Source organism: Artemia franciscana, chromosome 15 (assembly GCF_032884065.1).
Source record: "Artemia franciscana chromosome 15, ASM3288406v1, whole genome shotgun sequence".
In the NCBI taxonomy this organism is placed as follows: domain Eukaryota; kingdom Metazoa; phylum Arthropoda; class Branchiopoda; order Anostraca; family Artemiidae; genus Artemia; species Artemia franciscana.
In genome coordinates this window covers 44,312,112-44,326,090 of record NC_088877.1, presented here as the reverse complement: position 1 = coordinate 44,326,090, position 13,979 = coordinate 44,312,112, and the positions used below count along the sequence as shown (strand labels likewise).

Sequence of the window (13,979 nt, the reverse complement as noted above, 5' to 3'; positions counted from 1 at the left end):
ACCCAGGCCTAACCAAGATACAACTTGTTGTACTAGTCCCTTAAATCCCTGGTTAATTGCTTTCAAAATGTATGAATCAATAATTGTACGTTGATTCGTATCTTCCTTTGTGTAAACAATTTCAATTTTGGGTAAAATTTGAACATACTTAAAAAATTTGCAATGAATAGTAATTTTGTGAACAGTCTTTGTTAATATTACTTTTAAAGAATTTCGGTTGAATGAAAAGGAATATTATTGTTTGTATGGATGGAAATATTATGAGACTTTGATCTTCTACATAATTGAAACCGTGACGACCTCTACAATAAGATTTTCTTATCGAAAAATACATTAGATATATTTGTTTAAATACATTGAAGTACTTCATATAAATAGAAAAAGAAAAATATCACCATTTAAAATTGCTAAAAACTACGCTCCTAGCAGTGTTTGCCACCCCAAAGGAATTTCCTGGCGGGGGCACTGATAGTCTGCCTTGCCTATTCCGTCTATGTGCTGGTAGATATGGGAATGTGAATGTGGCAGATATGGGAATTAATTCCTACTCTCCCCTACCTCTTTCAACATTTATCTGAAGATTCATGGAGACTAAGCAGTTTGTCTATTAAAATGTACTTTTGTAGGAATCTACCCTAGCCTCACATAAGCAATGACTCACCCCCCTGATTATAGCTGATACTCATTTACAGATAACCAAACGTAGCCTAATTCCATTACAAATAAAACGAATCAACTTGGTTGAATCAAGTACTGACACCGCGTGGCATTACTTCTTTTGCAACTGGGAAGCCTAAAATATAGGTATTAATACTTTTAAATCATTTAGCTTCTGATGATTTTAAACTGATTGCAAATTCGTCCTCTTCGGGGTAAAGTCGTAGTTTGGTGCCATAAACCACCTAAACTGTCGCCCAACAACTGCTAGACCCCCCCCCTCTTGAAAAATTATCTACCGGCGCCCTTTTTACTACAATGTTCACAAAAAACTATACAGTTGGATAGTGTTAATACCACCCATTTTTCAAAATAGCCCTTTTTAAGACTTGGAAGGGGAGGGGCTATCCACTAGAGAGAGGGGATGAAACTTTTAAAGTTCACTGCGGGCTGCACCCATGTTAGTTACGCCCCTGATTCCTTGGTGCAATATTAAATAATAAGAAAAAAAGTTTTTCAACTGAACGTAAGGAGCAACATTAAATCTCACAACAAACAGAAATTATTACTCATATGAGGGGGTTCTCCCCCTAGTCAATACCTCGCTCTTTACGCTGAAGCTATAATTTTTTCCCAATTCCTTAAGAATAACGCCTGAATCACAAAGGCCGTTTAATTTGAACAAATATTTCTTAACAACTTTAGCCTAAAGAGGAGGGTATTTACTTGGGAGCAAACCCCCCTCATATACGTAATAATTCCTGTTCGTTTTAAACTCCTTATTTTTATTTGAAAAAACCTTGTTTTCCTATTTGATTTCTGATCGTTTTCTAATAATTATGGGAAATCCGATGCCAGCTTCATAGAAAATTCCCTTCCCTCACGAAAACTTCCTCCATGAAAATACCCTCCCACGTAAACCCTCCCCCAGACTCCCCACCAGAAAAAATCTCCCCTGAAAACGTGTGTATATTTCCCAATAACCAATACTGTATGTAAACAATGGGCAAAGTTAGTTCATAACTTGTAGCCCTTTCCCTGGGGACTTTGGGGGATTAAATCATCCTCCAAGACATAGTTATTAGTTTTTTGTCAATGCTTAACAAAATGGATATCTCGAAATTTCGATCGAATGACTTTGGGAAAAAATGAGCGTCGGAGGGGGCCTAGTTGCCTTCCAATTTTTTCGGCCACTTAAAAAGGGAACTAAAACTCTTAATTTCCATTCGAATGATCCCTCTCGCGATATTCTAGGACCAATGGGTCTATAAAATCACCCCTGAGAAAAAAACAAAATAGCAAACAAATAAATACGCATCCATGATCTTTCTTCTGGCAAAAAGATACAAAATTCGGCATTTTTGCCGAAACCACAGGCTTCTTTGATACGCCTCTTCAACCTCTTCAACCTTCAACCTCTTCAACCTCTACAACAGGCTTCTTTGATACGCTGAATTTGATGGTGTGATTTTCATTAAGATTCTGTGACACTTGGAGGTGTTTCCCTTTTTTTGAAAATAAGCTAAATTTTCTCAGGCTCGTAGCTTTTCATGGGTAAGTCTAAACTTGACGAAACTTATATATTTGAAATAAGCAACAAAATACAATTCTTTTGATGTATTGGTATTTAAATTCTGTTTATTAGAGTTTCGGCTACTATTGAGCCGAGTCGCTCCTAACTTACAGCTCGTTATCAGTGACTGTTTGAAACAAGGTATTTGAATGGTTATTGAATTATAAATATATATGGTTGATCATATAAAAGTAGAAAAAGGGGCACCTATTCATGAAAATGTAGGGTGGAGAGGTACAAAATGTATTTTTAGAATCAAAATGAAGAAGGGGGGTTAATCAGGTTGTTTTTTCCTTTTTTCAACGAAAACGCCAATGAAGTATTCTTCAATGAAAACAGCAAAACGAAATTTCAGAATCTATGGTAGGTGGGACAAAAAATATAGGGAGCAACTGCCCCTCCCCCCTTGGTTAACGGGCAAAAGTATTAGTAACAGATATATATTATTTTAGAAATGATGATGATTTACAATATCTCTCAAAGATGTAAAAGGAAATTTTCATCTCTCTACCTCCTACAGACACAACGGGACTTTTAAACTCCCCGTCGCCCTAACATGCTGTTTTTGTGGTTTTTCTCTGAGAACCGCAGGTTTCAACCCTCTGACTAATAGGGTTGAAAAAAACCCTTTGCAACAAAAAACAAACTTTTTCGTATGTTCCTTAGACCAGATCCCGCATAACCCCACCTTCTGAAACTGGGAATCTTAATAAAAACGACTTTTCGGTTTAAACTGGCATAAGAAGCTGTTTCCTAAGTCTAGACCACCCCTTCCCACATCTACTGACGTCCCTAGAAAAATCTGTGTCACAAACCTTTCAAAATGCTTTAGGTGTACATAGAGCAGCGTAGTGAGTATTTCCTTGTGCTAGTTCAGCCGTAACGAATGTATTAACATTTTGTATTTTGTGCTTGAACTAGTTTTTCTTGAAATAAATTAAATAATTTTCATAGAAGTGTATTCTTACCATAGAATTTATAATGAGGTTGTTTGGCAGTTAGCAGAACCACTTTAGCGAATGAAAAATAAAGAGATTTTGCTAACGCTTCCATTGTTGTGAAACTTTACTGGTACAGTTATTGAAAGACCTGCGTGCTGTATCAGACACTTGCATAGGATTTATTTGCAGAGTCCAATAATAACAAGAGCTAAGAGCTCATATGGCACTTGGGACGAAGTCGGAAGAGCCAAAAGCTCATATGGTACGAGCTCTAGCAAAATTCTAAGAATCAATAGATTGCTTTAAAAGGAAAATCAGAAGCTTGATTCCGGTCGGGATTTAAAATAAGAGCTCTGAGTCACGAGGTCCTTCTAAATATCGAAATTCATTAAGATCCGATCACCCACTCGTAAGTTAAAAATACCTCAATTTTTCTATTTCTTACTCTCCTTAAAGCCCCTCAGATGGTTTTCATCGTCATAGCACGTCCAGAAGCACAAAACTCACCAAAGCACTGAACCCCAACCCCTAACTCCCCCAAAGAGAGCGGATCCAGTCCGGTTATGTCAATCATGTATCTGCGACATTTGTAAGAGTTTTCCAAGATTTCTGATTTTCCCTCAAACTCCCCCGAATGTCAACAGAGCTGGTCAGGATTCAATAAGAGCTCTGAGACAGAAATTTCTTCTAAACATCAAAATTTCATTAAGATTCGGTCACCCATTCTTAAGTTAAAAATACCTCAATTTTTCAATTTTTTCCAAATTGACAGCCCCCAGATCCCCCAAAGAGAACGGATCCGTTCCAATTATGCCAATATCGTATCTATAACTTGTGCTTATTCTCCCAATCATGTTTCATCCCGATCTCTCCACTCTAAGTGTTTTCCAAGATTTCCGGTTTCCAAGATTTCTGTCTTCCCCCTCAAACTCGCTATGTCCCCCGACCCGTTTTGAATTGAAAATGGAGCATCTGGGACATAACGTTCTTCTATATATCGAGTTTCATTAAGATCCGATCACCCACTCGTAAGTTAAAAATACCTCATTTTTTCTAATTTTTCCTCTCCCTTCAGCCCCCCAGATGGTCGAATCGTGGAAAACGACTGTTATCAAGTCAATTTGTGCAGTTCCCTGACACGCCTACCAATTTTCATCGTCCTAGCACGTCCAGAAGCACCAAACTCGCCAAACCACTGAACCCCACCACCTAACTCCACCAAAAGGAACGGATCCAGTCCGGTTACGTCAATCACGTATCTACCACATTTATGAGCGTTTTTCAAGATTCCCAGTTTCCCCCTCCAACTCCCCCCAATGTCAAAAGATCTGGCCGGAATTTGAAATAAGAGCTCTGAGACATGAGTTCCTTCTGAATATCAATTTCATTAAGATCCGGTCACCCATTCTTAAGTTAAAAATACCTAAATTTTTCTGATTTTTCCAAAGTAACGACTGCCAGCTCCCTCAACGAGAACGGATATGTACCAATTATGTCAATCTCGTATCTAGCACTTCTACTTATTTTTCCCACCAAGTTTCATCCCGATCCCTCCGCTCTAAGCGTTTTCCAAGATTTTAGGTCTCTCCCCCTTACTCCCCCCAATGTCACCTTATCCGGTCGGGATTTCAAATAAGAGCTCTGAGACACGATATCCTTCCAAACAACAAATTTCATTAAGATACGATCAGTCCTTCGTAATTAAAAATATCTCATTTTTTTCTAATTTATCAGAATTAATCCTCCCCCCAGCTCCTCCAAAGAGAGCGGATCCGTTCTGGTTATGTCAATCACGTATCTAGGACTTATGATTATTTTCCCCACCAAGTTCCATCCGGATCCCTCCACTCTAAGCGTTTTCAAGATTTTAGGTCCCCCCAACTCCCCCTAATGTCACCATATCCGGTCGGGATTTCAAACAAGAGCTCTGAGACACGATATCCTTCCAAAAATCAAATTTCATTAAGATCTGATCACCCCTTCGTAAGTTAAAAATAACTCATTTTTTCTAATTTTTCATAATTAACCGTCTCCCCAGTCCCCCCCCCCCAGATGATCGAATCGGGGAATCTGGTTTGGTTCTTGATATGCCTGCCAAATTTCATCGCATAGCTTACCTGGAATTGCCTAAAGTAGCAAAACCGGGACAGACAGACAGACCGACAGAACGACAGAATTTGCGATCGCTAAATGTCACTTAGTAGATACCAAGTGCCACAAAAACACAATATGTATTATGTAATTTTAATAAGAAGTTCTTGAAAATTCGGGAGGGGGGATGCTGTATTCAAAATGAACAATCACTTCATACTTAGACGAAAAGAAATTATCACAAACAGGAGTGTGGCTACCGCCCTCTTTAATAAAAAAACAAAACATATTTTAATATTTTCTCCTTTACGACTATAACGTTGAAAAATCAAAATTGTTGAGACATTCAGGAATTAATGTCACTGTATTTTAAACAATCATCGCACTTTAATTATATCTTTTCAGTAATCTTTATTATTACGATGATCCACTTTTTTTTATCTTGTTTTGACAAAAAAAATACTGTTCTAAATAGTGGTTGACTTTTACCTCCCCCACCAGAAAACACACCCCTCCGGAAAATACCCCCTCTCCGCAGAAAATATCCCCTGAAAATAAGCCACGGCAAATAGAAACAGGTGAAAAACAAGTTAATCCAAATCATGGGGGGGGGGCTTGAATCTTGTCTTTTGTGCATCTGTTTTGAGACGGGGATATCTCAGCTACTTGATAGTAAGAGAACGCCAGTGTCCAAGCCACTTTTAAACCTGCCTTACACAAATCCAACCTCTCTTAGGGAAGAGAGGGAGGGATAGGGGGATTCTCAAATTTTTTTCATTGGGACATCTGTCAGAAGGGATCGTCGAATCCAGAACAAAAAGGAAGAGAATATTACCCAAGTTATACCTTTCGGGGATAAGAACCCAACCGACCCAGAGGGATTGAAATGGGGATGGTTATTAAATTATTGTCAGCATCGGTATATCTAACAGAAAAAAAGGGGTCGAGTCTAAACTAAAGTTTCTAGTAAGTCTTTACTAATAACTAAGCATAGTAGTAAGCCTTTAAAAAAATAAGATTAATTGAAATAAAAGTTATCATTCCTGGATTACCTATTTGCCATTCTTTTTCATTAGACACTTATGCATACTTCCGGTTACTATGGGCTGTGATTTACTCTTTACCAGGTGCAGTTATAGCTTTTGATATTTTTATGGGCCACTGTCCAAAATCCGTCAGAATCTCAAGATTTAACGGTCTTTTGCTTCCTTCAACTTCGAACTCTGAAGTTGTACTGGAATTAGCAGGTGGTTTAAATTTCCAATTGAAACTATATATATATATATATATATATATATATATATATATATATATATATATATATATATATATATATATATATATATACCACAGACCGCAACGTTTCTAACGGTTATTTCAACGTTTTCACAAATCGGAGCTCGATCTTTTTGTTGTCGTAATCAAACAGTTCGTGGTAACGAACTGTAAGGAAGGAGCAACCCGGCCCGATAGTAACCAAAATTCTAAAAAATGGAATTTTTATACCAATAGATATATTGAAAGAATCTGCTTATTGCGCTCATTTCAAAAATACAAGTTTCATTAAGTCTGGTCTTATCTATTAACGGCTATGAGCCTGAGAAAATTTGTCTGATTAAAAAAAAGTGTAATTACCCCCCTAAAAGTCATACAATTTTACTGAAAACCAAACATTCAGATTCAGCGTATCAGAAAACCCTACTGTTGAGGCTTCAAACTCCTATCAGCAAAACTGTTTTTTTTTTTTTTTTATTTGTTTTTTTTGGCGAGAAGAAAGATCACGGATACGTGTTTTTTATTTTTTCTAGGGGTGATCGTATCGAACCAGTAGTCGTAGAATATCCTGATAGTGCTTATTCGAGTGGAAATTAAATGTTCTAGTGCCGTTTTTAGGCAAATAAAAAAGATTGGAGGACAACTAGGCCTCCTCCCCACCCCCTTTTTCCCAATATCGTCAATCTAAATTTGAGATAGCCATTTTGTTCATCTTAGTTGAAAGACCCAATAACTGTGCCTTTGGAAATAAGATGACCCCCTCCCACAGCCCCAGGGGAAAGACTTTTAAGTTATAAAATTTGCCCATTGTTTACGCGTAGTATTTGTTATTGGGAAGTATGCATACATTTTAGGGTGGAGGGAGGAATTTTCTGCTGGGGATTTTTTCAATGGAGAATTTTCCAAGGGAAGGGAAGTTTCCAGGGGGTGAACTCGTCAGGGGAAATTGTACACAAGGGGAATTCACCCTCCCCTCCCCCTAATTACGCCACTGTAAGAAACGTTCTGAAGTAGTACTTATGACTGTTAAAAAGAAAAACAGGGCCAATATTTTGAAGTGAAAAAAAGTAAATAGGACCCTAAAATTAAAAATAATATTTCTATCCCTTGGAGATGGAATCATTTCAATAAATGTCAAAAAAACGATTCGAAAGTTTTCTTTTGTTAAGAACCTGAAAAATTTTTGGAACCGGATGTAATAGCCAATATATGAAATTATTCCAAAATTTAAAAGATTTTGAGATAATGGGGAGGATAATCTGAAGCCCCCTCCCAAACTACGGGTCTGGGAAGAGCAATAGTTAACTAAGGGCACCAAGTTGAATCGTTTAATTTAAGGTACTGCTCTGAGAAGTCATTAAACGGAAAATTTACTAACGCGGTTCAATAAATACTTGTAAAGCCATTTTTTGTTAAGCTCTCCAATTTTTTTAAATAATAAATGATGGTTAAGCTACGCAGCTCTTATCCACAGGCCACCGGATATGCCATTATAGATCAGATAAAAACTATTTTTAAAAGAGTGATGTTCAATCTAAGGGTCACTCGCTTTCAAAAATTATACTCGCTTTCAAAAATTATAAAAAGTATACTGGGTGAACGTTGCTGAAAGCGTGCCAATTATGGTGGTAAGTTTGCTTCGGTATGATTTGGTGGAAGTGGGCCAGGTGGGGTGGAACTAGTGACACTCCAGGCTATGAACCAGGAGGTGGAATGTGGATTGCCCTCGGTTTCAAACTAATTGTAAGTTCAGTTCTTATTCCAAAGACTACGTCTGGTCAGGACTACAGGTCAGACTACTTGTAAGAAACTGGTGATAATAATCATTAAAGGGGCGAATCAAAATCAAACAGTTCATGGTAACAAACTATAAGTAAGGAGCGACCCGGCTCAATAGTGACCGTAACTCTAAATAACGGAGTTTTGATACCAATAGATACATCAAAAGAATTGGATTTTTATGCTGATTTTAAATATATATATATATATATATATATATATATATATATATATATATATATATATATATATATATATATATATATATATATATATATATATATATATAATATATATATATATATATATATATATATATATATATATATATATATATGTATATATATATATATATATATATGTATATATATATATATATATATATATATATATATATATATATATATATATATATATATATATATATATATATATATATATATTATATATATATATATATATATCATCATCAAGTTCAGTCTTACCTATCAAAAGTTACGAGCCTTAGAATCTTTGCCTTATTTTCCAAAAAGGGAGAAACGCCTCTAAAAGTAATAGAATCTTAATGAAAATCATATCATTAGATTCAGTGTATCAGAGAACCCCACTCATTGGAACGGAAATAAAAAGTTCTTGTGCCCTTTTTAAATGACTAAAAAAGTTGGAGGGCAGCTAGGCCCCCTCCCACACTCAGCTTTTTCCCAAATTCGTCCGATCTAAATTATGAGATTGCTATTTTGTTAAGCATAGTCGAAAAATCTAATAGCCATGTATTTGAGGATGCCTTAATTCCCCACAGTCCCCAGGGGAAGGGCTGCAAGTTGTGATCTCTGGCCATTGTTTACATGTATAGCATTGGTTATTGTGAAGCATACAGATGTTTTAAGGGGGAATTTTTTCTGGTAGGGGGGAAGTCAGGAGGAGATGGCTACTTGGGATGATCCTTTTATCAAGGAATTTTTCATGAAGAGGTGCCGGATTTCCCAGCATTATTTAAAAAACGATCAAAAATTAATTAAATGAGGGGGTTTGTCCCCTTCCCAATACCTCGGTCTTTACAATAAAGTTGTTTTTAGTACTTTTATAAGAGCTATTTATTCTAATTAAACCCTGAATTGTGATTCAGGGGTCATTCTTACAGAATTGAAACAAAATTCGAACTTTAGCGCACAGAAGAGAGTTATTGACGAGAGGGTGAACCCCCTCATACACGTAATAAAAATAGCGAATGTAGAAGTTTGTTATGCAAGTTAATTCGTAATTTACGTACATTTATTACTAATAAAAATTTTAGCAAATGAAATTAAAAGTTCTAGTGCACTTTCTAAGGAAGCAAAAATTGAAGAGCAATTATGCCCCCTCCCCCTTTTCTCAAAATCATCCGATCAAAATTTTGGGAAAGGCATTTAGCCCAAAAAAAGTAAAATTAATATGCAAATTTCTTTTTAATTATTCATGTACAGTGAGCCAAAATTAAAACCTGCATTTATTCAAAAACGTCCAGAAATTAAATAAAAAAACAGGTTTCTTTATCTGAAAGTAAGGAGCGACATTAAAACTTAAAACAAACAGAAAATATTCCGCATGTGAAAGAGACTGTCCATTCCTCAACGCTTCGCTCTTTACGCTAAAGTTTGACTATTTCTCGCAACTCTGTTTTTAAAACAATAAAAACTTCAGCGCAAAGAGCGGGCGAGGAGGGGACAGCCCCTTTCATAGACGGAATAATTTTTATTCGTATTAGGTTTTGATGTCCCTCCATACTCTCAGTTTAAGAAAAAAAAGTTTTTTTTTATTTCATATCCATCTAGATCAGAGGGACAAAGTCAGTCTCCTATGCATTAGTTGATTTTGGTTGTCCTATTATTATGGGAAGGGGGAGATTGAGAAGTAGTTTATCTATTTAACTTCATGAAAATACTTGAATTTAAGGAAACAGTTATTGTATCAATTTTTTTTTTAGGAAATGCCGGTCACAAGGTCACCCACTTGTATAAGTTCCTAGTCAGGGTGCTTTATCAAGTCAGCATTTGATCAAATGGTATCTTGCAGAGAAAACATGTATTATTGAATGTCTTCAGCATATTTGCATAGCATTAAGCTAAAATGAATAATTTTCAATGGTATAATGTAAAGATTTTGACTACCGATATTGAGAAGTCAAGAAACATCCTCTGTACCAATGGTAAAATACAAGAAGGTAAAAATGGTAAAATGGTAAAATACAAGCTGCTGACTTCTGCAGTTAACGGGGCAAACAAAAATGACTAAAAAGAGTGTTGATTTCATTTTGGGAATTATTACATCTCGAAGGCCCTTTTTGAACGTACTTGATTAATAGTACGGACTGCCACCCTTATGCTAGAGCTAGATCTGAGCATTATCCCTGTTTTCCTAGAAGAAACAGGAGGGGGGTAGCAGTGGCACCAAGCGACGAAAATTAATCAGGGGCAAGGATTTTGCTTGACTTTTTTTCAATTCAAGATACGAAACAATGAATTTTAAAAATCTGGGCGGGTGGCATTTCCGATGACTTATAATGAAATTAAGAAAAAGAGAATATTCAAAATTTGGGGAAAAGGGCCTTAATGTTTGCTTTTTCATTGGCTTCAATTTACAAAAACATACAGAAAAAGAAACTTATTTTTAAATTCTAGGGGGGAGGGCAATTTTGTTTTATTTCAGTGAATATGTGCCAAATTTTTTTTCAAAAATTGGGAGGGGCAGATACACCCCTCCAGTTGTCACCACTGCGCTATTGGGTGATAGTAGAATTACTTAAAGTGTAATTGTTTCTAGTGCGTCTTTTCTCAAGCAATTCGGGGTAACCAATTGTAAGCAAGAAACAAATCGGCCCAATAACAACCGAAGCTCTAAAAATGGAATTTTAATAAGAATTAATGCAACAAAAGAATTGGCTTTTTATTCTGATTCAAAATATATAAATTTATTAAGTTCAATGTTGCCTGTCAAACTACAAGCCTGAGAATATTTGCTAAATTTTTGAAAAGGGGGGAAACATTCCCAAAATGCAAAGAGGTTTATTGTTTGTGGGTGATGGTATCGAGCCAAGCGTCCTAGAAGATCAAGAGAGGGCTCATTTAAACAGAAATAAAAACTTTTGGTGGTCTTTTCAAGCGACCCAAAAGATCAGAGGGCAGCTAATGGCTTCCCCAAAGGCAGCTATCCGATCAAGAAATTGGAGATGGCCATTAGATTAGAAAATTGGGATTATGGATTATTCCATATATCAGGGGGGATCCGCCTTCCTCAGTTATTGCTCTTTACGCTAATGTTTGACTTTTTGTCACAATTCTTTAAAGAGAGATCCACATCCGGATGATCAAGGGGCATTGGATATATAATATTTTTTTCCACTCTGTTGGGGGAGGGAGATCCCTCTTGCCCCCCAATAGCGCCCCTTCTCCAAAATAAAAATTATGGGAATAGCCTGATCAAGTCTTAAGCTTGGCTAAAAAATAACCCTCTGAAAGTCTAACGTGCCAGAGCAGTATTAGCGGTTCATTTTGATTTTTTACCATTGACAAAAAAAAACTATTAGCCTGAATACAAACCTTTGGAGAATACAAGTCGAATCTTCAATCCTGCTATGATATTGGTATGAAGATAAATGCTACACGAGAAATGGTAATGTTCCAATTTTCTTGTAGTTAAAACAAATTAAATGAGAAATCAAAGTCAATAAACTACAAAAATACAAGTTCAGATCCAGAGCCTTACATAAATTCTGCTGGGCGCTTAAGTGCCTTCAAGGATTTGGCTGCTGTAAAAGCTAGGTCATATGCAGGTGTATCTGTTTGGAAGTGGGGGGAATTGCTCCTTATATATCCTCCTAGGCTTAAAAAACACCAAAATTACTCACCTCCCTAGAACTCAAAAGTTCTTTGTCATTCGGGCTCATGATTTGGCCCCCCTGGTCACAGGTAGGTGTCATTGGGCTTCCGCTTACACCACTTACCCACTTTTAAGGCTTAAGAGCTTATGCAAAAGACTGCCAAGAGAAAATGAAACGATTCCGCTAACCCGTAGACATAAGTAAACTTTTTCTTTAATTCAAATCCACCCTCTCAAAACCAAATTTTGCGAACGGCCCTGCTTATGTGGGAATCGTTGCCGAGACTTAGGGAAGTAATTCCATTAATGCACTTGGTATTTATATGTATTATACCACCAACACTAAAGTTTACGGCGTTTAAAACCCAAGACAAAACCGGTTTTATCTGCCTGTAACAATTTGCTTACTCTCAGTAGAATACAAGGGGGCGGGTGAGAGAATACATTGGAATTATATAAATTGAGTTATATATATATTATCAAATTAGGGGGAGGGGGTTAGGTGAGGTTTGTTTCTAAAGTATTATATTTGCATCATGTTTTGGTATTTTTGATTAGGATTAAGTTCACTCCTTGAGTGTTGGCGGCATAATACATAAGTAACTTGCATTCAATGGCAGAACCAGGTGGGGGCGCGGAGGGCACCCCCTCCCTAATGTAATGGTGGATTTTGGGATAATATCATGTTGCCATACTAAACATCATATTTTTCGTAGAGGGTGAACAGCTTTTCATTTTTTTATGACGGGTTGGTTTCTATAAGCTACTGTTTTTTGTATTAATATCATTACATCATTTTAATCTCAAGAGATTTATTAGAAGTTTAACCCTCAGCAGATTTTAGGTTAAATTTATGATCATTTCCACAACCTAGCTACGGCGTATAATCGTTGAGGTTCCCTATAAATTGCTGGTATTTCTTTGTTCACAAGCTTATCGGAGTAAAATGCCCCCCCCCCCTTTTGCTAAAGAAAAAACCTGGATCCGTCCCTGCTTGCACTTTTCTAATTAATTTTGAATGTTTGGGTGATTATATGCCTTATCATTTACCTTTTCACACGCTTGCGGTTAAACTTTTTATTCATAATTACCAATATTTTTTGTATTTTATTATTTACAATATATAGCATTTCTAAGGGATTTCTATAATCGCCTTTAGCTCCTCCCACCGCGTATTTTGTGCTCTGCGCTGCCCATGCTGGATTCATCCAAAAAAAATCAGTTGTCATCGTACCTTGTTCAAGGAAAGGTTGAATAGTTCGAATTTGTTTGAAATTATCTGTGATATTTGTAGGCGAAAATGCTTATGCCTGGAGCCCCACTTCAAGCTCTCACCCCTGCATCGACTCCAGGATCTCCATCAGATTTACCAGGACTTTCTCAAAAGGATACAACTTTTACAAAAATATTTGTAGGAGGTCTACCTTATCATACAACAGATCAGAGTTTGAGGTCTCATTTTGAAGTTTATGGTGATATAGAAGAGGCAGTCGTTATTACAGATAGACAGACTGGAAAATCGAGAGGATATGGATTCGTAAGTCTTTTGGGCTATTTCAGGAATGTTTATTTACTATTTCAAGAATGTATAAATTTGAAGGGGGGCGTCTTTTATTATTTTCCTAAGGTATATAGGCTAATGGCTGGTCATTTCAGAAGGAAATGTGATAAACAATTAATATTACTGGCCTAGTATTATATCTGTTGTAAGCCTAGATTCGGGGCTGTTGAGAAGGAAACACGGAAAAAAAGAAGAAATTCTTGTTTCATAACAGGCTGTACAGAATAATTGTAGTGAATAAATTTTG

General features: G+C 36.5%; 1 protein-coding gene across 1 annotated transcript in view; it reads left to right on the top strand.

Annotated features, from left to right (window-relative positions):
• The window catches only part of LOC136036522 (RNA-binding protein 38-like), a 156,498-nt gene that overhangs the window by 34,033 nt on the left and 108,486 nt on the right, over positions 1–13,979 (top strand). Inside the window, exon 3 of the mRNA XM_065718825.1 lies at positions 13,466–13,708. Within this exon, the coding sequence (XP_065574897.1) occupies positions 13,466–13,708 (243 nt within the window). The remainder of the gene's footprint in view (positions 1–13,465; positions 13,709–13,979) is intronic.